Genomic DNA, 24,865 nt, shown 5'->3' with positions numbered 1-24,865 from the left:
TAATCCAGATTTCCTCAAGTACAACATTGGTGAATTAACTTTACCATTACAACTGCATTTCCTGACTGATATAAGCACCTACCTAAGTTAAAGCAATGATAGGAATTTTGCATTTAATTCCCTTGTTTAAAAATAGCCGTAGCGCTATGGAATTATGCAAAATAGAACTGCACAACTCCATAAATTCCAGCAGCCTGTTTGTCATTGTCTGCATGGGAAAGTTATACCGATAGAAAGTGAGGCATGAATTTAAAGCGCTATAGTAATATCTGCATATTTCCCCAGATACACGCTCTTATGCCACAAGAGTGGCTATTGCCAGTTTATCTTATGTCACTTTGGCAGCAGTTTAAACTAAGCCCCCCCCCCCCCCCAAAAAAAAAAAAAAAAAAAAAAAGGCAAGCTACTCTTACTCCAGAATCAGAGTGTTCAGATGTGGAGTTACATTGGAGTTTAACTGTACTGGCCTAACTGGAAAACTTTCCTGTGTGGACACGCCCTAACTCACACAGTGTCATTTTTCTTGCAACTCCACAGGTTTTATACCACACCGGTATATGGATACAGAAAAAGCCCAGATGCAGCATTGTGTATGTTTCAGAGTAACAGCCGTGTTAGTCTGTATTCGCAAAAAGAAAAGGAGTACTTGTGGCACCTTAGAGACTAACCAATTTATTTGAGCCTGAGCTTTCGTGAGCTACAGCTCACTTCATCGGATGCTGTAGCTCACAAAAGCTCATGCTCAAATAAATTGGTTAGTCTCTAAGGTGCCACAAGTACTCCTTTTCTCATTGTGTATGTGTAGGCTTGGACAGGTTAGATTTGCATTGGTGAATGTCAGTCAACATCAAGTTCCAGGTAGACACACAAACAGATGGAAAAAAAATTTCCATTGATAATAGAAATTTACAGCTAGGTAAAAATAAGAAAAATGCTACTTGAGAACTTATTAGAGACTGTCGTTAAATAATTGTCTGACCCGTCCGCATCATAATTTCCCGTAACTGTGAAAATTTAAATAGATATAAATTAGGAGAAAAAAAGGGTTAAAAATAAACATTGATCTTATCCGTTGAAATGATTAAAAATGCAAATTGAGTTCTGCGAAGCTAACATGCGTGCATGAAAATTAGGGCTTGTCTCCACTTGAAATGCTATGGCAGCACAGCTGCAGAGCTTCAGTGAAGACACTACCTACGCCGACGGGAGGGGTTCCACCTCCCTGAGAGGCAGTAGGTAGGTGGTGGAATAATTCTTCCACTGACCTAGTGCTGCCTTCAGGGCTTAGTTCAGCTTAACTTTGTCGCGCAGGGATGTGGATTTTTCAAATGCCTGAATGACGTAGCTGAGTCAATGTAACTTTTTAGTGTAGACCAGGCCTTAATAGTGAATGATGTCCAGTTTACTGTGGGAAACCTTCTATCAGCAAGGTCTAAGTGTACATAGAGCAGGATTTTCAAAAGCGCTCAAGAGTTGGCCTAACTGTGCTGCCAGAGTCCATTTAAAAATTTCCAGTGACATCAGGCCAATGCCGAGTGCCTTGGGAAATCCCACCTGTGCACTGTTAAAGTTCAGCTGGTTTTGACTTACTTGTTCGCAAGATGTCCTTTTTTTTTTTTTTTTTTTTTTTTTTTTAAATGGACAAGTTTTTAACTCCTTGTTCCTGTAACTAAATAATGGCAGAACAAATTTTGCTCTGAGAAAAACACACACAGCTACACCTAACATCAGCTGCAAGGGCAAGATTTGTCCCAAAGGTTGAACTTTGCAGAGAGCTGTGAGTGAAAGTAGAGGGTGTTATCCTGGAAGGTGAATTGGCACCATAAGTGCAGTGTGTGCAATTTGAAAACTATAATCAAAATGGAGAGAAATTCACTATTGCCGGAATGCACTACAAACTGCAAAGCATGATGGGTACAGTGGAAAGCAGAAGAGTAGCAGGCTGCACAAACATTGAGTAATGAATTAAATAGATCCTTAATTAGAAGGAATCTATTTCAGCAAGAAATTACCCTGGGACCTCTGTGTCCAAAAGCGAAAGGTGGATCTATCTGAGCTAAAGGCAAACCGGTGTTGCTGTGAGTAGTAACCCTATGTGAGGCCCTTAAACAGTTCAGTGTGCAATAGACACACATGTCCAGACTCCTTTTTCCCCCTATGGAAGTCTCCATCCAAGTGCTGCCTAAGCCCAGCCTTGCTGGAGTCTGAAGTCCTCTGTTTAACCCACAGCACTGATGTTGTAGAGCAGAGGCAAGGCCAATGTCAGCTTTCCCCACACTGCTCTGCCAGTTAGCCTCAATCGTGATGTGGAGGGATCGGCTCTAGCCTTGAGAAAACAGTTAATTTTCCATGTCCATTCACTCTGTGTTCTCCCCAGTTTGCTAGCCAACAAGGCTGTCATTTGTGGTGGGGGCTGTCTTGTGATGGCCCCATCTCCTGGGAATGGAGACCACTGATTTTTTTCTCAGAAATTACGTATCCATTCTGTGACTCCCGTAATTTATTCATCCCAGGATAGACTTATACAACTGCTGTATCATCTGAGTTTTCTTACACAACTAATGTTACAGTTTAAAGTCCCAAACCTATAAACACTTGCATAAAGTAGCTTAGTTCAAACCAGTGATTCTCAACCAGGGGTACATGTAGAGTCTTCCAGGAGGTACATCAAACCATCTAGATATTTGCCTAGTTTTACCACAGGCTACAGAAAAAGCATTAGCAAAGTCAGTACAAACTAAAATTTCATACAGACAATGACTGGTTTATACTGCTGTATGTACTGGGGTAGCCCAACCGTGGCTCGTGGAGCCCCTCATGCCACCCCCATTCTCCATCTACCAAACTGTGTGGGGAGCTTGGGGCTTCTGCCCAGCTGGAGAGGGTGGTCTAGGGGCTTCTGCCCTGCACAAGGCACCTGCCAGGGCCGGGGGCTTCAGCCCTTGGGGCACACCTGCTGGGGCTGGGGGCTTCAGCAGGAGCGGGGCTGAAGCCCCGGACCCTGGCAGTTGCCTCCTGTGGGGCTGATGCCCCTAAACCACCCTCCCCAGCTGGGCAGAAGCCCTAGCCTCACCACCCCGCTGCAGGGCTGAAGCCCTGAGCCCCAGCAGGTGCGCCCAGCTCTCAAACTTCTGAAGATTATCGTATGCGCCTCAGAGGGTCAGTAAGTTTGGCCACCCCGGCATAGACGATACACTGAAATGTAAGTACAATATTTATATTATATGGTAAAAATGAGAAAGTCAGCAATTTTTCAGTACTAGTGTTCTCTGACACTGATTTGTGTAAGCAAGTCGTTTTTAAATGAGGTGTAACTTGGGGGTACGCAAGACAAATCAGACTCCTGAAAGGGGTACAGTAATCTGGAAAGGTTGACAGCCACTGTTTCAAACCACCGCTCGTCAGTTACAGCTTGAGGGGGTTAGGAAAATGATCTCCCATACAAATAGCTTTGCCTTCACGTAGAGCAACACACGCAAACATGTGTTTGACTCGGTGAGGAAAACACTGGGCTGAGCATGCTCAGCAAATAATTTTCAATTTGCTTGTATCTTAATTTCCAAAGCAACTTTCCTAGACCAAGTCAAAGCCCTAGTCTTCATTCAGGGATGAACTTCTTCCAAGTTGTTTAGGGTTGGACAGCATGGTCTGCTCTGCGAGAGACTTGGAGCAAGACATGAGCCCAGAATTTATAATCTGAGTTGACGGACAACATACTCCAGGGATGCAATTCACTGGGAGATCAGGGAAACTTCCTTCTGAGAGTGTTTAACAAACATTTATTATTGATAAAGTGCCTAAGGTACTTCATAAGAAATAAAGTCACAGACCCCTGCCTTGAGCATTTTACATTCTATGGGCCCCATTCTTCAGTCCTGCTCCTACCGAATCCCCCAGCTCTTAGAGGAGTTGGGGGGAGGGATAGCTCAGTGGTTTGAGCATTGGCCTGCTAAACCCAGGCTTGTGAGTTCAATCCTTGAGGGGGCCATTTAGTGGTCTAGGGCAAAAATTGGGGATTGGTCCTGCTTTGAGCAGGGGGTTGGACTAGATGACCTCCTGAGGTCCCTTCCAACCCTGATAGTCTATGATTCTAGGAGTTCCTCAGTTGATGCAGAACCATCCTTATAGCTAGGGCCCTACCAAATTTATGGTCCATTTTGGTCAATTTCACGGTCATGGGATTTTTAAAATCATAAATTTCATGATTTCATCTATTTAAATCTGAAATGTCACAGTGTTGTAATTGTAGGGGCTCTGACCCAAAAAGGAGTGGGGGGGGGCAAGGTACTGCCACCCTTACTTCTGTACTGCTGCTGGTGGGGCGCTGCCCTCAGAGCTGGACGCCTGGCCAACAGCCGCTGCTCTCTGGTTGCCCAGCTCTGAAGGCAGTGCAGAAATAAGGGTGGCAATACCGTGACTCCCCCTAAAATAACCTTGTGACCCCCCCCCCACCCTGCAGCTCCCTTTTGGGCCAGAATCCCCAATATGAGAAACACTGGTCTCCTCTGTTAAATCTGTGTAGTATAGGGCAAAAGCACACAAAAGACCAGATTTCCTGGTGGGAGACCAGATCTCACGGTCTGTGACGTGTTTTTCATGGCCATGAATTTGGTAGGGTCCTATTTATAGCTCTAATCTGCCTTCCCCTCATGCCTCGCTGTATGGGAGCAGGGAGTGGAAGGGAAGAGGTGTAGTAGCATGAGCACACTGCACTCCGGCTATCCTCAGCTTGCAATCAGCATAAACTAGAGCAGCCCTGAGGCCTTAGGCTAGGGGTTGGGCAGCCCCCCTTGGAATTCAGGAGGCTGAAATGACACTTAAAGCCAGTGTTGTCCCTCTTCACCCAGTGCTGGACTGGAAGGTCAAAAGAATGGCACTTTTACTGACTTGTTTAAGTCTGAGTAAGCTGGACACAAAACATCTGTTCTCCTAATGGCTGAAAAAATGCCATTTCCTTCCCCACCCAGATATCTCAGAAATAACTGAAAATGGTTTTTTTTCCCTTCAAATTTTCCATCAAAGTCACTGCTGGTTGGAGCCCAGAGTGTGATCAGTTTCAGGTAATTTACCTGAGCAAATGCCAGAGCTGGGGGGGCGGGGGGTTGGAATGAACATGCCCTCTGATGGAGCTCTGACGCGGCAATCTCTCTTCTTGTGGTTGTGGTGCCGTGGCTGGCGGGGACTGTGCTGCTGAGTTGTGTTATGTGCTGTGTGACTAGAGGTTAGAACCAAGGCAACCCTTTCCCCTCCCCTGCTCCTCCTCCTGCTCATGCGTTATGGTCCCTTCAGTATCCCAAACACAAGTACCATCTGCTGGAAACAGGATGTGCCTGTGTTAATAATTGCATTAGAATGTGACACTTCAGCACCTGTTTGAGTCCCTGGTGTATTTAACAAGAGAGACCAGCTGAGATCATTTTGTAGGCGGTAGAGGGTTTACAGGAAGGAAGGACAAAGCACTGCAATTCCCCGGGGAGAAAAAGAAATTGGAACAGGGATCATTAAAAGAACTGATGGCAAGAGGGTGTCTTAGCACTTGATGGCCATTGCAAATGGCATCCCCTGGAGAGATGACTTCATGTTATCTGAAAGAATATTGAGTGTGGCAGGATGCAGGCTGCTCTCCTACAACCTGGAATCTCAAGGGGACCCTGCCAGGGAGCTGCCAGAAGCCTTGGCTGGGATGGGCATTGCTCATAACCTTTTTTTAGAGAGCTCAGACTGCTGGAGTAGTAGCTGCTGTTGGTCAGGCACTGTTCTGAGAAGTTCACACTGCTGGAATCCTAGCAGGCTTTGATAGGAAACCGCTGTGCGGAAGCTCACGCTGCTGGAGTCCTAGTTCAGTGCTGCGAGAGGGCTCGGCTCTAGGTAGATCTGCACACTGGGGATTGATGTAGCACAAAGAAACTAGTTAATTACAGCCTGTGTGGCCATGCCTACATGCACGGTGGGAAATTCCCCCCCTCTCTAACATCGGCATAGTTCCGCCAGCAATAGCAACAGTGGGAGCTCTAGCTCCAGGCTCCGAGCAAGACTGTGTTTAAAAGCACTGCCGGCTTTGTTTGTGCAGCCCCCAGCACGAGGGGTGGGGGTGGGGGGATGACTTTTGATTGGCACCACTGGAGTGCAATTCATCATCACCTTGTCTATGCAAAGGTTCCCGCCTGCTGTTGCTACCTCTGGTGGGGAGCTTTCCCCTACTGTCCTCGCTCAGGCAAGGCTCTGCTGGGAGTGTGCGGCTGTGGAAATGGTGGTGTTAATGGATAACTTAAAAGCCGCCTCGTGATGGCTGGTGAGATAACAAGCTTCATCATATTAAAGCAGCCAGTGCAAATGGAAGGGACGTGGCAAATATCCTGCCCCATTAGCTGGAATCATGAGGTGAAGCCATACATAGGGGCCCAGGCCCAGGCCCGGGCCAGTCACACATGGCTGGTGAAATGCTGATAAACTCAGGCCCTTCACTTCCTCCCGTAGGAAGTCATTAACACGGAGGCCCTTTTCATGCTGACTAGCTCCGAATCATTCCAGCCGTTCTGCCTCGCTGGGAGCTGGCCGGCTCCCCAGAGCAGCCGGACACCCTACACCGCCGCTTTGAGCTTCCAAATTCTTCCTGTTCCCGCTGCGACGGCGGCATTTCTCGAAAGCCAATCTTAGCTGCCTTTGCTTGCTGTTTGTTGCTCTTGCACAATGCTGGGGATAATGGAAAATTCCTTCATTTCAGAACGGCTCTTCCTGTTTTATGTCACGGGCTGGGTGACTTCAGTTCTTTGTCTGTGTTCGTTTGGCTGTATCCTTTCTACTGGGGTTTGTTTGAGGAGAGGAGGGGTAGAAAGCCTAGTTTAAATCCTGAACGGTTTACTAAAACACACCCCGCCAGATGGTCTCTAGCTTAGAGCAAAGGAATTGGAGGGATTGGGTGTCCTTTGTGTGTGCACCTTTTAAGCAATGAAACGGTGTTAAAAGCAGTACTGATTCCTCTCTCTCTCTCTTCTCATCAAGTTTTCAAAACAGGAAAATCACATGCTGCTATATGAATAAAACCTTCACATGACTGCACACTGGAGTCTGATAAATACATGGCATTACAAAAATGATAAAGGAAAAATGATAAAGAAAACGTTTGTTTTGAAAAAAATTCATTTAATTGAAACCATTAACCTTTAATTATTTCTTAAACTACAAGAGACCCAATTCCCTTATCATGAGTTATTAAAACAGACTTATTTGTACAAAGAAAATCCTAGGGTAAAGATGGAACTAGAAAGAATTCCAGTTTTTAAAACCGGTGCCTTTTTAAAAAATTATTATTATTTAACCCTTTAGGCACAAATCAAAACTCTGTCCAGCCCCTCCAGCTGTTGCTTGTGGCTCCTTCCTGGCTTCTCCAAACCTAAAAGTAGTTTGGCTGGCTGGGGGAGGTTTGTATTTACAGGTGGATCCATGCTGGCACATTTAACAGGAATTTATACGTGTCCACAGCGAGAAATTCAAAGGCTTTTAACAACAAATCCAATAAGCTATTGAAGAAGGAGTTTGGAGACCATGTGAGACAGACAGGTGTCTTAGGAAAAACTTGAGGTGGATACTTAATTTTAGCTGGGTCCAGTAGATCAGTGGTTGGTTCTCAACCTCTCCAGACTACTGTACTCCTTTCAGGAGTCAGATTTGTTTTGCATACCCCAAGTTTCACCTCACTTAAAAACTACTTGCTTACAAAATCAGACATAAAAATACATAAGTGTCACAGCACACGATTACTGAAAAATTACTTACTTTCTCATTTTACCATATAATTATAAAATCAATCAATTGGAATATAAATATTGTACTTATATTTCAGTGTACAGTATATAGAGCAGTATAAACAAGTCATTGTATAAATAACGAGGAGTCCTTGTGGCACCTTAGAGACTAACACATTTATTTGGGCATAAGCTTTTGTGGGTTAGAACCCACTTCATCAGATGCATGGAGTGAAAATACAGGAGCAGGTATAAATACGTGCAAGGATGGGGGGTTGCTTTACGAAGTGTGAAGTCAGTCTAACGAGATAAATCAATTAACAGCAGGATACCAAGGGCGGAAAAATAACTTTTGAAGTGGTAAGAGAGTGGCCCATTACAGACAGTTGACAAGAAGGTGTGAGTAACAGTAGGGAGAAATTAGCATTGGGAAAATTAAGTTTAGGTTTTGTAATGACCCAACCACTCCCAGTCTCTATTCAGGCCTAATCTGATAGTATCCAGTTTGCAAATTAATTCCAGTTCTGCAGCTTCACGTTAGTCTGTTTTTTGACGTTTTTTTTGTTGAAGAATTGCCACTTTTAGGTCTGTTACTGAGTGACCAGAGAGATTGAAGTGTTCTCCTACTGGTTTTTGAACGTTATGATTCCTGATGTCAGATTTGTGTCCATTTATTCTTTTGCATAGAGACTGTCTGGTTTGGCCAATGTACATGGCAGAGGGGCATTGCTGGCACAACCCCCATCCTTTCATGTATTTATACCTGCTCCTGTATTTTTCACTCCATGCATCTGATGAAGTGAGTTCTAACCCACGAAAGCTTATGCCCAAATAAATTTGTTAGTCTCCAAGGTGCCACAAGGACTCCTCGTTATTTTTCCTGATACAGACTAACATGGCTACCACTCTAAAGTCATTGTATGAAATTTTAGTTTGTATTGACTTTGCTAGTTCTTTTTATGTAGCCTGTTGTAAAACTAGGCAAATATCTAGATGAGTTGATGTGCCCCTGGTTGAGAACCACAGTAGCAGATAATGCATTGGATTGGGAGTCAGGAGACTTGCATTTTTTCTGGCTCTGCCACTCACCTGGTTGTGACCTGGTGCAAATCACTTCATTTCTGTGTGCTTCCATTTCACCCATTGTCTGTCTTGTGTACTTTGGCTATAAACTCTTCAGGGCAGGGATTGTCTCTTACTATGTGTCTGTACAGGGCCTTGCACAATGAGGCCCCCATCTTAGAATCATAGAATATCAGGGTTGGAAGGGAACTCAGGAGGTCATCTAGTCCAACCCCCTGCTCAAAGCAGGACCAATCCCCAATTTTTGCCCCAGATCCCTATAGTTGGAGTCTCTTGGTGCGACTGTAATTTCCTCCTACTAATAGATCCTTTGAGTCATTATAGTGTGTAATATTGATAGCTGAGGTTAGTTATTCTGAGATCGCTCAGGGGACCAGATGGGCGCTTTCCTTACAAACAGAAATAAATAAAATTCTGTCCTCTCCTGTGCGGTCCGCTCTCATTGACTTTAATGGGAATTGTACATGCATGGCTCATCGCAGAATTTGGCTTGAAATCATTCGGATAATACGTGTGTAGCGTTGAAAGTACAAATAAAGGCATTGGAAAAAGGAAACTGAAATATTTATTTCAACCTGCCAAGACCCTGGTTCAACAGTCCTTGTGTTTCTCCTTTGAAAGCAGATGACCCCACTAGCCCCTTAGTTCACAAAAGGGAGCAGCCCTTAAATTCTCAGCTCTGGGGGGCGGGGGCGGGGTTGTATTGTCAGCATCTCTCGCATGGGAAACAACAGAATCTTGACCATGGTCTTGGCAGGTAAATGAAGGAGGAAATGAATTGCAAATATTTGCTTTAATAATGTATTTATAAGCTGTAAGTTCACCCCTAGGGTCTGAGAATGGTTTAGGCGCTTAATTTTTTTGTGTGTGTAGTTATAATGGATTTTATACTTCTCGGCTGTTGGAGCTGCATGGACTGGACGGATAGCGCAACTGACCAGGAATGCATGTTCTTAGTCAGTGTTCATGCCACTGGGAAAGTGCTTATGCCCAGGAGTGTAGCGCTAATCCTCTGCAGCTGCTGACCCAGCCTTAAAACAGTGCCAGGGGACACCCAGAGAAGGCTAGATTCTAGCTGATTTACGCCAGTGACAATCCTGAGTAATTCCACTGAAACAAATGGTGTCACTTTGGATTTTCTGGTTCAGAGCCCCTCTTCTTTAACTACCTTTTGGTATCCTAACCTAACTCTTATTTGTAAGTTTTTGGTTGTCTCTTCGGCTGCTACCGTGTAAAGCGACTGCTTTATCCGATGCATCCAATGAAGTGAGCTGTAGCTCACGAAAGCTTATGCTCAAATAAATTGGTTAGTCTCTAAGGTGCCACAAGTACTCCTTTTCTTTTTGCTTTATCCCAGCTGATGTGTGTGATGGGGGCTTTAGTGAGATGGATGAAAGAGCTACAGGATGGTGCAAGATTTCTACCAACCTGAAAAGACCACACCAAGGAACCCCAAGTGGGTAACTCGCGCTGTATGCATATGGAGTCTTCAAACATAAAAGGGCCCCTGGTGTACAAACTTGCAGTTCCATAAGCAAAACACAACGAGCAAGTTCTCAGTCTACTAACTAGTTCAGCCTCGGTCTCTTTTTGGATCAGCCCTTCAATATCTATTCACTTTACCAGTTGATTTGCTTTTTCAGCACCTAACCTACTATGAAGTTTCAACCAAACAAATCTAAGGCCAAGATCCTACAAATACTTAGGCATATATTTCAAGTCAAGTGTGCGTGCGCTTTTTGCACCCTACAAACATTTCCTCAGCCAATGTTGAGCTGCTTGAACCGGGCATCTAAAATTGACACAGTATTAAATTGAGTTGTCTTGTCTTCCTTTTGTTTCCATCCACTCTCCATGCCCCTGTCTCCGGTCAGTAGCAACTCCACCCATTTCCCTTCTAGGCAGTTCTGTGACTTTCTTGTTGTGCCTAGTTGGAAACAATAACTTTGTTCTCATCACTTCCCGTGTAACTCAGTAGGATCAAAGTTTTCATTCTCAGATTGCAAGTCGACTAAAATTTCTACTATCTAAAAGCTTTCCAGTCTATTTCTGTCCCTGGATGTGCTTTTGGAATGATGTAGAATCATATCAAAAAACCCAAACAAACAAACAAAACCATGTGCGGGGGGGAACCTACTGGGTTGGTTTTAAGTTTATTTCTCAACCTTTAAAGGCTGCTATCATGACTTGTGTTACAGGACTGCCAAGAAGCAGCAAACACTATTGGGACCCCATTGTGCTAGGTCTGTATAAGCATATTGTCAAAGACAGTCCCTGCCCCATAGAACTGGGCTGGTTGCATCCACTCTCCCTTCTATTCAAAGGGACGGTTCAAAAACTAGAGAGGAAATTGCAAGACTGATGCTGCTGTTGCTAGGGATGGAGCAGAGCAAGTGGCATATTTGTATCTGTCATATCTATTAAGATCCCACCGTTATATAGACCAGGTTATTCTCACAAGGACCAATATCCAGGCCAAATCCGAAAGAACTGTTCCTATGCTCTGAGCCAAGAATCACATCCTGGCCAGCAGGAGGCAGAGTCCAGCAATTGCCCCCTGGAGTTGAGGCCATTTCAGAGGAGGAGCTAAGTTTAAAGAGATTATTGTTATTTGATGTTTGTGTTCCCAACGGGCACAGAGGCCAAACCAAGACTGGGGCTGCGTCATGTGAGGTGCTGTATAAACACCTACTGAGAAACAGCCCCAGTCCCCAAAGAGCTCCCCATCTAAACAGACAAAGGGGAGGGGGAGAGAAACAGAGGCACAGAGAGGAAAAGACACTTGCCCACTGTCATAGAATCATAGAATATCAGGGTTGGAAGGGACCTCAGGAGGTCATCTAGTCCAACCCCCTGCTCAAAGCAGGGCCAATCCCCAATTAAATCATCCCAGCCAGGGCTTTGTCAAGCCTGACCTTAAAAACTTCTAAGGAAGGAGATTCTACCACCTCCCTAGGTAATGCATTCCAGTGTTTCACCACCCTCCTAGTGAAAAAGTTTTTCCTAATATCCAACCTAAACTTCCCCCACTGCAACTTGAGACCATTACTCCTTGTCCTGTCATCTTCTACCACTGAGAATAGTCTAGAACCATCCTCTCTGGAACCACCTCTCAGGTAGTTGAAAGCAGCTATCAAATCCCCCCTCATTCTTCTCTTCTGCAGACTAAACAATCCCAGTTCCCTCAGCCTTTCCTCATAAGTCATGTGTTCCAGACCCCTAATCATTTTTGTTGCCCTTCGCTGGACTCTCTCCAATTTATCCACATCCTTCTTGTAGTGTGGGGCCCAAAACTGGACACAGTACTCCAGATGAGGCCTCACCAATGTCGAATAGAGGGGAACGATCACGTCCCTCGATCTGCTCGCTATGCCCCTACTTATACATCCCAAAATGCCATTGGCCTTCTTGGCAACAAGGGCACACTGCTGACTCATATCCAGCTTCTCGTCCACTGTAACCCCTAGGTCCTTTTCCGCAGAACTGCTGCCTAGCCATTCGGTCCCTAGTCTGTAGCTGTGCATTGGGTTCTTCCGTCCTAAGTGCAGGACCCTGCACTTATCCTTATTGAACCTCATCAGGTTTCTTTTGGCCCAATCCTCCAATTTGTCTAGGTCCCTCTGTATCCATTCTCTGCCCTCCAACGTATCTACCGCTCCTCCCAGTTTAGTATCATCCGCAAATTTGCTGAGAGTGCAATCCACACCATCCTCCAGATCATTTATGAAGATATTGAACAAAACCGGCCCCAGGACCGACCCCTGGGGCACTCCACTTGACACTGGCTGCCAACTAGACATGGAGCCATTGATCACTACCCGTTGAGCCCGACAATCTAGCCAACTTTCTACCCACCTTATAGTACATTCATCCAGCCCATACTTCTTTAACTTGCTGACAAGAATACTGTGGGAGACAGTGTCAAAAGCTTTGCTAAAGTCAAGAAACAATACATCCACTGCTTTCCCTTCATCCACAGAATCAGTAATCTCATCATAGAAGGCGATTAGATTAGTCAGGCATGACCTTCCCTTGGTGAATCCATGCTGACTGTTCCTGATCACTTTCCTCTCGTGTAAGTGCTTCAGGATTGATTCCTTGAGGACCTGCTCCATGATTTTTCCGGGGACTGAGGTGAGGCTGACCGGCCTGTAGTTCCCAGGATCCTCCTTCTTCCCTTTTTTAAAGATTGGCACTACATTAGCCTTTTTCCAGTCATCTGGGACTTCCCCCGTTCGCCACGAGTTTTCAAAGATAATGGCCAATGGCTCTGCAATCACATCCGCCAATTCCTTTAGCACTCTCGGATGCAACTCGTCCGGCCCCATGGACTTGTGCACGTCCAGCTTTTCTAAATAGTCCCTACAAACATACAGCATACAGCAGGGCACTGACTGAGCCAGCGAGGGAACTCAACTGTCTTGAATCCCACCCACCCGTGCGCCCTATTCACTAAGGGTAAAATTTTCAAAAGCAAAAACGGGACTTAGACGCTTGAAAACGTTACCCTAGATCCCACTGCCTCTGTGGTGACAACTAGAGCTGTCTAGCCAAGCCTCAAAAATCATCTCACGTTTTTAATGAAAGCTGAGAGTCTCCTACACTTACGCGATTCCCGGTGCTGAGGCTATGAGGAAAGCACCAAATATCATGAGTCTTGCACTAAAATGATGAGCGTTGGGCAATGCCGCTATTGCTTGAGGAAGGCAAATAGTGTGGATTAATCATACATGTGGTTTATTTTATGCAGAGCCATCTTTATATCTTGCCGGGTGATGCACCCCATTCTGCAGAGGGTTCTAAGCTTCTTCTATCTAGAGATTTATTGTCGGTTATTTATTTTTGAAATGATTATCAACTCAGAGGGGATGAAAAGGTCCTTTGTGTGTTCTCACAGCAGAATATTTGGGGTTTTGTTCTGCTAGGATCTTTGGAGGATCCCGTTAGGAGCTTAGCAAAAAAAAGTATTATCTTGGCTAGAAAAGGAAACCACTATCTCAGGGAGTGCTCAGTGGAACTGACCCTCATCCAGCTCCTGCCTGTGGTTACACCTGTGCGATCCTATGGATATGCTAGGTATAGCGGAGAGCAGCATACTGCCCTATATGTTTGGTTGTGGTTTAATTTCTTCCTTCCTTTGCCCTGGGCTTTGTTTGTTCACCTGGCCTGGGTTGTCCAAGGCAGCAGTCTGTTTCCTTCTTGGTCACTGTGATGTTTGCTGTTTCAGTCCTCCTTGCGGTGCTAAAGCTTGTTTCTCTGGTTTGGTGCTAACTGGTTCCCAGCCAATGTGGTATTTAAAGCAGGTCAGGGTATAGCTACTAAAGCCATGGCTGGTGGTGACCTTTATGTCTTTGTCATCCACCCTCCTGTATGGAGCGCTCTGGTATCTAGCCAATGTTGGTGGTCTCTGTCAGCTTTCCAGGTGGGTTTTGCAGGAAGGAATGCCTAGGGTAGGGGCACTAACAGGTTCATAGGTATGGCTGGTTTTTAACTCTGAGTTTCTTCTCTCTGGGAGAATTGCCATCAGCAGCTGTCTCACTGTCATATTTAAAGGCAAAGACCTCGGAGGTTTCCTTTCAAACACCATAGAAAGCCCTCTTGCTGGTACACAACAAAGCTCATGTTCTTTGAACATACTCCTCAGCCTGTCAGAAACCCAAACCTGCATCCCTGCCTGTCCCTCTAATTTCTCTCTTTGGATGTTTTGCTGCTGCCTCAAACAACTCAGTATATGCAAACCAGAGCTTGTATTTCCCGCAGAATCCCCTCTCTGCTCTAATTCTTTGTCTTATTCACAGAAGCACCATCGTTCACCTCATTCAAACCGTGAGACTCCTCTTCCCTCTGCCCCCACGGCTAGGCTTTTGCCAAACCATTTTGCTTCTTTATCTACAACAGAATTCATCCTCCCCCTCCTGTCCATCCCAGTCACCAAGATATTCCATCCTTCGCCAGCCTCCCACCCTGGCAGCTCCAACTCCTCCTTCTCCCTTGATCTCTGCTCCATCCCTCCCTGGTACTGTTCTTCCATCCCAAACTCTGCTACTCTGACCGAACCCCCCTTCTCCTTGTCTCTCTCCATTGGCTTCACCTCTTCTTCCATGGCAAATGTCCTCTCCTGGCTTCCAGAGCTCTCCAAAACTCCTCCCCTCCCTGTGGCTTGGCATCACCTGCTCTCTGTGCTATGCCCGATCTCCTCTCCAACTGTTCTGTTTGTCTTCACCCTTTGCCTTCTCTCCCTGTCAGATCACACCAAGTTTGTTCTTTCTCTCTCTCATAAACCATGCAAGCCTTTGCCTATTCCACAGTAACCACTAGCACATCCCATGCTGTGTGTATTCCATCATGGATTGTACCTGCTTTTGCCTTTTGGTTAGAGTGTAATCCCTTCAAGGCAGAGGTTACAAGTTTGGCATTTACTGTATGGAAATGCATGTACTTACTGTGCTGCATAAATAACTAATGTGGGACAAAGACCCAGCTTGAGCCAGACAAAGAGGACTGGTAACTAAGGATGCTTTTGCCTGATGTGGAATAAATTTAATAGGTTGATAGATTTCAAGGCCAGAAAAGGCCATTATGATCACCTAGGCTGACTTCCTGCATGCGACAGGCCTTGGAATTTCACCCAACCATATTTCTGTCTCTCCCGGAATTCCTTCACTGTAACTGATCTACAACCTCGTTATCCCAGTCGGAACTGTCGCTGTAGATAACTCAGGGAAATAGCGAGAGAGCACGAGGTTGGTGTTGGAAGGAAACGAACCTGGGTCTAAAGTAAGGAATGTCTCTCTAGTGAGGCATAGCTGAGACAGTAAGAGACCATGACTCTGGTAAGGTGAAGGCTGGTGGGATTCCAATGTACCTGGCATCGTCTGGAGATGGTACAGTTCATTCTCAGCAGGTATCCAGCAGTGCGGAGGCTAGGAGGTCTAGCTCCCTTTCTCTGGATTGCCAGCTATCACGGTTTCCAAAAGCACTGGGTGGCTTTCCAGATTCAGTCTCTGAGGCTTGTCTAACTAATCACACGTAGCTATGACCCAGCACTCTTATGGCTTCCGGATGCCTTTCATAGCTGCCATGGAAAGCAATATGCAAACTCTGGAGGCCTGTGTTAAGTAGAAAAGTGACTTGCTGCTGTAGCTAACAATGCACCAATGAATGATCCCTGTTCTTTTATTGCTCAATCAGCCAGAGCTCGTTTGTTCCCACCGCTCTCATTGGCTGCTGGGATTGATGAAAAGAGTGAGACTGAGTGATTGGTGCATCATACTGTACAGCTTCACTGCCAGCTATCCAATCATTCCATCTCTTTCTCTCTGCCGATTTGTGCAGGCTGCTTTGAGCTGGTGATTTGCATCTCTTTTCTCATTTCATTGTTTCTGCCTTACCATGTGTCACCTACTTATCTGATCCATCGAATGCTTTTAGATACACAAAAAGAACAGGAGGACTTGTGACACCTTAGAGACTAACAAATTTATTAGAGCATAAGCTTTTGTGGGCTACAGCCCACTTCATCGGATGCATAGAATGGAACATATAGTAAGAAGATAGATAGATAGTTAGATACAGAGAAGGTGGAAGTTACCATACAAACTGTGAGAGGCTAATTAGTTAAGATGAGCTATTATCAGCAGGAGAAAAAAACTTTTGTAGTGATAATCAAGATGGCCCATTTAGACAGTTGACAAGAAGGTGTGATTAGATACACAGTGGGTTAGAGTGGATTTCAGAATAGCTTCTGTACCAGATTATTTTCCATCCCTTGGTATTTAGTATGTGCAAACACTAATGTGTCTCTTCCCTCTTGCCTTACCATGCATGTCTCTCTCTCAAATAGGCCACGAAGCAGTTCCTAGAGGAGATTAACAAGTGGACTGTGCAGTACAATGTATCTCCGCTTTCCTGGAATGTGGCCGTCAAGTTCCTCATGGCTAGGAAGTTTGATGTCCTCCGAGCGATCGAGCTGTTCCACTCCTACAGGGTACGTGAGCCGGAGCTGTCTTGGTGAAGGGGGGAGCTGGAGTCAGGCCGGGCTTTTCTGTGCTGCTAAGTGATGTGATGCATTGCAAAAGCTGTTCTCGTTTCCAGGGGAACAGTTATGCTCTCAAATGCTTTTTTTCTCAGATATTTTTTTGCTTTGGTGAAAAACCTACAAGCGTATAAATCAGCCATGCAAAATCATTGTGAGTCACCCAGGCACAAAATCAATTCAAACCACCCTGCCAGGATGATGATAGCAAAAAAACCTAGACAATGTTTTAAACTTGCCCATCCCCCAAACTTGTTCTCTTTCAGACGCTTCTCGTCTTCCCCTGCTTGGTCACAGGTTTTTTTACAGGAATGTGTCCAAGGAATTATTGAACTGAGTAGTTCTAGGCCATGCCAACATCCAGCCTTCTTCCCCATCCCTTTTCAGGAACAATATTGGATTCTGTTGAGCAGGGGTTCTCAAACTGGGGGTTGGGACCCCTCAGGGGATTGCAAGGTTATTACATGGGGGGTCGCAAGCTATCAGTCTCCACTCCAAACCCTGTTTTGCCGCCGGCATTTATAATGGTGTTAAATACATTAAAAAGTGTGTTAATTTATAAGGGGGGGGGGTCGCACTCAGAGGCTTGCTATGTGAAAAGGGTCACCAGTACAAAACTTTGAGAACCACTGCTGTAGTGGTGGTTATTCCATGCTTATCACCATAGTACCCAAATGCCTTCTGGTCCTGCATTAAACAACTTCACTACACATCTGTTCTAAGCCTCTTCAGGCGACACTGTTAGGAGATGTTCACAGCAGTCTATGAAACCTGAACAAACATTAAATTGAGAATCGAAGATGGTTTCTCTATGGATTCTCGCATACACCCATAATCCTTTGCCCTGGGATCTGGCTAGTGGGTTAACCACACCCACAAAGGACACAATGGCAGCTAAACTCTTAGTGTGTCTGTCCCCCCTATATAAACCTAGGAACTACGTCACAACCCCAGTTTGCTGCTTCTGTGCCAGACAAGCTGGCTTGCCTCCCATCCTCTCCGCCAGCCCCAGTCCTGGGCTAGCTGGCTAGATTTGGTGGCCCAGACGGGGAATTGGTGGTTCTGGCCAGCCTCAGGGATGTGAGAAGGTGGCCCAAGTTTTGAAGCCAGATCTGGAAATTTGTTTGGGTTAGATGTGCATGAGGCTTGGTCACTGAGCAGGTGGGTGGTGATGGTGGCCATATACCTTTAATGATTCCCAGCTGAGCAGGAAATAGTAATGGCAGCTGATTGGAAGCTGCTTCCTGTGCTGTCTGCTGTCCCTGTGATTGTTGTGTGCCTCTGAACCCTTAGGAAACTCGGCTGAAGGAAGGAATTGTGAAGCTGAAACCTCACGAAGAACCTCTGCGCTCTGAGCTGCTCAGTGGGAAGTTCACCATCCTGGTAAGTGTGGGATCACGTCCTGGCCTTTCTCTCCCACGGGCCTGGTTTGTGCAAGAGGAGCCCTCTCCACGTCCAAAGGGCCTGCAACCTGGAGAGAGAGCTGGGCAGCACTGGGAAAAACTAAGTGTGCACAGGTCTTGGAAGGTGATATACAAGGTGGTGTTTGTAGCATTGTGTCTCATGAGATTGTAACCCTAAGGCAGGGATTCCAGATTTTGGGGTGGTCCAGCTGGGATCCTTGAAGAAGTGGGGGCTGTGCTTATTCACCCACAACAGCTGTTTTCTCCTCTTAGTTTCTCCTTTTCTCCCTCTCCCATTGGCTGCATCAGTGAACTGCTCCTACCTCCACGCTGAGCAAGATGGCAACGTCTCAGAGATGCTGTTAGCTCATCACTGTCCTGAGCAGTGGGGGTCCTAAGGGAGCCCCTGGGCCAGCTCTCATGCGCAGCAGTAGTTGGCGTTAGCTACTCCTTGGGCTTATCCCCTTCCCTTGGGCTATCTGGTTGGTCTGGGGAAAATGCCAGCTAAAGATGATCAGCTTTCGGGGGCTCCTCTGGTTCACTTTAAGGGTGCAGTAGACTAGTGGGAGGCTCGTAGAATGGAATGAGTAAGGAGATAGAATTGTCTTCTTCTCCATGGGTGTAAGTCATGCTTTTCTTGTCCCCCAGGGATCAGAGCAGGAAAGCTCACAAGTTAATGAACATTGTGAAAGGGGAAAATAGTCTCCCTAAAATAAATCCGTTCTGTATGGGGTGTCCTGCACATGTCTGCTACATTCACGCTCGCAGTTCTGCATCTCCAGTTGGCTGCAGCATGAAACCTCCATCATTACTATTTATTTGTAGTGCAAAGGTGTTGTACAATCACACAAGTAGACCCTGTCCCTGTCCCAAAGAGCTCTGTACCATCCATGGTCTCTGCAGAGACTGTTCTGAAACCTGTCTGGTCTTTATGCTTTTCCCCTGATTACCTTCTAGAGCGCACGGGACCCCTCCGGAGCCTCGATCGCCCTCTTCACCGCCAAGTTACATCATCCCAATAAAAGCGTCCAACATGTGGTGCTCCAGGCGCTGTTCTATCTGCTGGACAGAGCTGTGGAGAGGTGAGTACAGACGCGTGTGGCACGCAGCTCCTGTCTGCTCACCTTGCTGTTCCTAGATGGGCTTTAATACCTGTAATGCCCATTGCAATCTAGGCGGGGTGGTTTTCCCTGTCCTGCTGAACTCCACAATCCAGGGTTTCCATCAGTACGCGCTGCCCGGCAGGAATTTGAATTTGTAGCATGGATTTTGGGGGGAAATCTTGGCTTCCCTCCCCTCCGCCTCCAATCCCTGCAGCATTTCCAGCCTCTGTCTCTTGTTGTAGACAGATGTGAGTGCATGCAGGACTGGGCCTGGGGAGGGTTTCTTTTTTAAGCCCTACTCCAGAGTTCATGAGTCTGTCTCTTTCAGATCCCAAGCTATTTGGGATAAGAGAGCAAACCTGAGCTGATTCATCTGAATGACCTTGGTCTGTCTCCTACAATATAAAGGAGACTTGCGTATTAGATGATTTTCCAGGCCTACGGCAGAGCCTGCCTGTCTGAGCAGCTGCTGGTGGAGGCCCACGGCACTCAAGGATAGGATTTCTGTCCAGCGGGAAAGTGCAGTGGGGGCCTTAAGTTGTATTGGCCACATGATTGGTGATCACACAGTGGGTAACTGCTGCTACCTTGGCTGATTTTTCCCTTGTATCTCATTGTGGTGTTGATATGATGCCGCATGATGGAATTTCGTTTTTTTCAGTTTGCTTTCTTAAAGACCTACGAACTTACACACACAAAAAGAACAGTATTAAGGTTGCAAAGTCCAGCACGCAAAAGAGGAAATGCCAGAATTCAGGTAGCCTGTGAAACTTTAATTTGGTCCCTTTGTGCAGCTGCATTATGATAGGTTTCAGAGTAACAGCCGTGTTAGTCTGTATTTGCAAAAAGAAAAGGAGTACTTGTGGCACCTTAGAGACTAACCAATTTATTTGAGCATAAGCTTTCGTGAGCTACAGCTCACTTCATCGGATGCATTATGATATGGGCTTTGGTGTCATGGTCACATGCTATTTTCCCCACAGGGCCTCTGCCTCATTCAATGCACAGGCAACCATCATTCTGGCATTCCCTATCTCTTGAGTGCTTGACTTTGCAACCTTAGCAATGTTCTCTGAATGTAGTTTGCATGTGTGTTATAACTACGTATATGTAGGAGATTACACTAACAGCTACACAAGCCCTTGATTAGTTTTTGAAGATGCCCCATAGATGGTTTATGTCCTTGAATTTGCCTTTGAAGGGTCTGTAAAGAAGAGAAGTCAAGGGGCGTTTGGCCGAAATGCTGAGGAGTATTAATTGAATCGGTGCTGTTAAAGTAGGGATTTGAAATCGCCAAGCTGTAATTGTGGTACAGCTGCCCCCCCCACCCCCCCGGCAATATAAACTCTCCTACACGAGGTGCATTAATCTGTTGAATTATAGGACTTTGGGATATCTAGTTGAATCCCAGCACTTGGCTGGTTGAATGTCCCTAATGCTGCTGTTTGTTTGTTTGTTTTTCATCGAGCTTTCAAAATGAACTCTGTTCTTCAGAGCTGTCTGTGCGGGGCTCAGTCAGAAAGGCCAAAGGCCTGCGAAAGAAAAGCTTGCTGCCCTTCAGTAAGCTTATGGAAAATCCCTAGGCCCAGCTGGCTTCCCTGAGAAATTTGCTAAAACTCATAAAGATCTCGCACCCCTGATGCTTTCGACTGTATTCGAGGAAGCCGTGATCTCTTAATCCCTGAGTCATTGGCTCTGGTATGCTTTAAAGAGCTAAGAACCATGGTCTCCCCTGAAGATTTTCAGGGAGGATTTTTGGTAGGGGGACGAGGCAGGATGTTATCTGGGCACGCACATTTGGAAGCAGGGAGAATACTCGTTTTATATGTAACAGTATCATTCTTTGGAGCAGCTCATATGCACAAAGGTTAATGTAACAAAACAGGGAGCGTATTGTGTGACACATGACAGGCTGACCCACTTTCAGGGCTTTGATTTCCTGATGCAAAAGTGAAAGGAAATTCTCAGCTATTCACCCCTTCCCCACTCTGCTTGTCCCTGGGGTCTGCAGTGCGTAGGGCATGGGATGATCATTCTGCGCTGCAAGAATTCTGAATCCAATAAGTTGCAGTGTCAGAACGTAGTGGAGAAGGCTGAAACAAGAGCTACTTTACTTCTGAATTGTCTTGCTTGTCAGGTGCTCCATATCAGTGTTTCTCAACCTTTTGGATACCAGGGACTGGGCTTGTTGCCTTCTTAAACTGTGTCAGGGAGATATCAGGGACTGGCCTGTTGAGAAACACTGCTCCATACAACATGAATGCATTTTGTTGGTATTTAAATACAAGGCTAGTTTGGAGTGTTACCATGCCTGATGCACCCTCAAGCCTAATAGTCTACTGCATAAAGTTAAATTTTGAAAAAGAAGTGTGTGCTTTGCTATAGAGTGCATAGAGGAATATGCATTCATTATCCTAAGAGCTTATCTTCTCTTTTGGGCAGACACGCAATTCAGACTTGTACCCTAAAGGACTGGGGATTGAAAGGTCCAATCTCTAAGCAGTGCAAAGATTGCTTTTTGTTGGGGTTGCTCATGGATTCTCCTCAAGTGTCACAGAAAAGGATGCATCGTCCCTTTGATTATCATTGTTCATGACTTGTATTCCAGTAGCACCCATGATGTGGTTAGACACTGTTGAAACACACAGGATGACACAGTCCCCACCCCAAAGAGCTTATAATCTTTGGCCAGGTCTATGCTTGGAAGGCTTTGCTGGTATAGCTATAGTAATATACTAGATTGGCAAAGAGCCACGGTGGCTGCAACTTATACTGGCAAAACTCATCACACCCTTGATGGCAGAAGTCTGTAGTGTAGACATGGCCTCAAAACCTGACACTTCTGCAGATGTGAACCCCAATCCTGCAAATGGATCTGTATAGATGCAAAGGACTCCCAGTGTGGATTCAATTTCAGGATCAGGGCCGCTGTCTATAAATGGGCAAGTAGTTGCACCTCTGCCTGTGAGTACATCTAGTCAGCTACCATTTGAGATTATAAAACATGTGGGCTGACCTGGGGGAATGGCTCTGGGGTGCTAGTGAATTTGGAGTGCCATGCGTACCTATGGCACTGCAGAAATAATCAGCATCAGAATTTTCAGTGAGTATAAATTGGGTTCTAAACTGAGTGAAAGTGCTTGTAAGTTTCAGAAATCAGGAGTTACTGAAAAGAGCTCAGCTTGGAATTCTTTTATTTCCATTTGCTGTGACTGAGTATGCGGGGAATAAATTGGATTGGGAAAGTACTTAGTGAAGGTTTAAATTTCCTTTGGATAAAAGCGTTACAAAGTTGAAATAGATCTCAGCTGGCAAAGCACTGGAATTATTGTTGATTTTCTTTTTGGCTGTTTTTTTCTCACTATTGTAATTAAAGATAGATTAATTAAGATGCCTTTACACAGGCTGAAGGCAAGCGGACCGTTAAACTCACAGTTTGAAGATGCTAGCAGAGCTCCAAAAAGGACTGGACACTGCTGTAAATAACAAGAGCATCCAGAGTTAATATTAGGAGGGTTAAGGAACATTTCCAAAAGTCCCTGACAGACATAAGAAAATCAGTGGGACTTAGCCCTCTTCATCAGTGAGGCCCTTTTGAAATCTTTACCCTTAAAAGAATTTTGGAAGGCAGAGGAACACGCCATTATTTATTATGTGTATTGCCAGAGTATCTAGGAACCCTGGTCATGGCCCAGGGCCCCACTGGACCAGGTGCTGTACAAACACACGACAAAGAGACGGTCCCTTCCCTCATGTTTCAGAGCATAAACCTGTCTCTTATCAAAGAGGGGTAGGTAGAAATTTTACCTTCAGGCAGGTTATCCCATAACAAGAAACCTGGCAGTAGCTGGTGCTGGCCTGATCTAGACTGGCATTTTTTTGTTGTCGTTCTTATAACCGCCCAGCAACATACAAATAATCCATATGGGGGAGGAGGGACAGATTAACTCAAGGAGCCAGTAAATCAAAGCAGCAGAAAATCCCCTTCCTTTTCCATTCCATCCAGGAGCCCCAGCCTCCACCCTCCCCAGAAACCCTATAGAAAAGATGGCTTTTGCCTTCTGCCTAGCAGGCCAACATTGCACGTTCAGTTTAATTTCAGTTTTGAAATAATTAAATACGTCCAACAATAAGCGAACGAGGTAATCAGAAATACACATTTAAAAATCTTGAGAGGACACTGTAAACTCCGTTTAATGTACCAAGTTCTTAGCTATGCCCGATTCGCCATGCACCCTACTTCAGAAACATCCAGTGTGATCTCAGAGAGCCCCAGACAGAGGCATTGTCTCGTGCTGCAAGTAGATGTGTAACTGAAGCCGTATCTGCCTAGGTGCATCCTGATTCCCCATCTCTGTCTCATGCATTGCAAAAATGAGAGAGAAGGGGTCACATTGATCTCTGGTTTACAAACTTCCTGTTTTCAGCTGAACAGGAATTCTGGTTTCAGCATGAATGGAAAAAACAGGTTTTCACCTGTTACAGGTTTTCTTTTTCGCTGCTGAAGCTATTGATTGTTTGAACCAAGAGGCAAGAAGCTGTTTGTACAGGGTGGTGCACATATTAATTACAAGCAAGGTGTAATTAACAAGCAACGGGCACCTTGATCAGTTTCCTCGTGCACAAACCCGCCCCAGGCTTTTTTAATCTGCCGAGTGGATCACTTAGCTGCACGACATTTAGACCAATGATTTTTTTGATGTGCACCTGGCACTTAGGCTGCAGTTCAGAAAATAACGGACAGTTTGTGGGCACAATTTGGCCCCCTTACGTCGGAACTGATGCATTGCAGGTGTTACATTTCTAAGCTATTTTACTGGCCAGATCCTGTTTAAAGCAACAGGGCCAGCTCCCCCATTCATTGGACCTCGTGCTTCTGTAGTAGAAATGCTACATTGAAAGTGCCATTTCCAAACTGCTTACAGGGAGAGGATTACACCACTTGATAGCCCAGCATTCATCTTGTTTTTATTCTCCTTAACTCTGAATGCTCGATTACTGGGACTTGCCTGTAGTAAGGCCCCAATACAGCAAAACTCTGTAAGCATGCAGTTGAGTCCTTTGGACGTCAATGTGAGTTCAGTGAGGAGTAGGGTGACCAGATGTCCTAATTTTATAGGGACAGTCCTGATATTTGGGGTTTTATCTTATACAGGTGCCTATTACCGCCCCCCCACCCCCGTCCTGATTTTTCACACTTGCTGTCTGGTCACCCTAGTGAGGAGTTTGCCAAATTGCCATCTATGCCAAGAATTGATAGTGCAAATACCCTATTTGAGTTTCTGTGATTTTTTTTTTTTTTTTTTTTTTTTTTCCTGTTCCTAAAAACCTGGGGTCAGAACCTCAATGAGCTGAGTGTCTGGCCTCTGTTGTTCAAAGTGAATATCCTCCTTCATGCATTGCAAAAATAAATAATCGTGGTACTTAAGGGGTTAAAAGAATCCGTGCTTTGCGTGACTCTGTGCGCCAGGATTCCACGTCACCGGCGGCAAGTGA

At 45.5% G+C, this 24,865-nt stretch overlaps 1 protein-coding gene across 1 annotated transcript in view; it reads left to right on the top strand.

Annotated features, from left to right (window-relative positions):
- The window catches only part of PTPN9 (protein tyrosine phosphatase non-receptor type 9), a 52,451-nt gene that overhangs the window by 10,823 nt on the left and 16,763 nt on the right, over positions 1–24,865 (top strand). The window contains exons 2-4 of the mRNA XM_074966028.1: positions 16,672–16,815; positions 18,157–18,246; positions 19,224–19,348. Of these exons, the coding sequence (XP_074822129.1) occupies positions 16,672–16,815; positions 18,157–18,246; positions 19,224–19,348 (359 nt within the window). The remainder of the gene's footprint in view (positions 1–16,671; positions 16,816–18,156; positions 18,247–19,223; positions 19,349–24,865) is intronic.

This window comes from Natator depressus, chromosome 10 (genome assembly GCF_965152275.1).
Source record: "Natator depressus isolate rNatDep1 chromosome 10, rNatDep2.hap1, whole genome shotgun sequence".
NCBI lineage: Eukaryota > Metazoa > Chordata > Testudines > Cheloniidae > Natator > Natator depressus.
The sequence above is the reverse complement of the archived record's forward strand: the minus strand, read 5'-3'. Positions and strand labels throughout refer to the sequence as shown.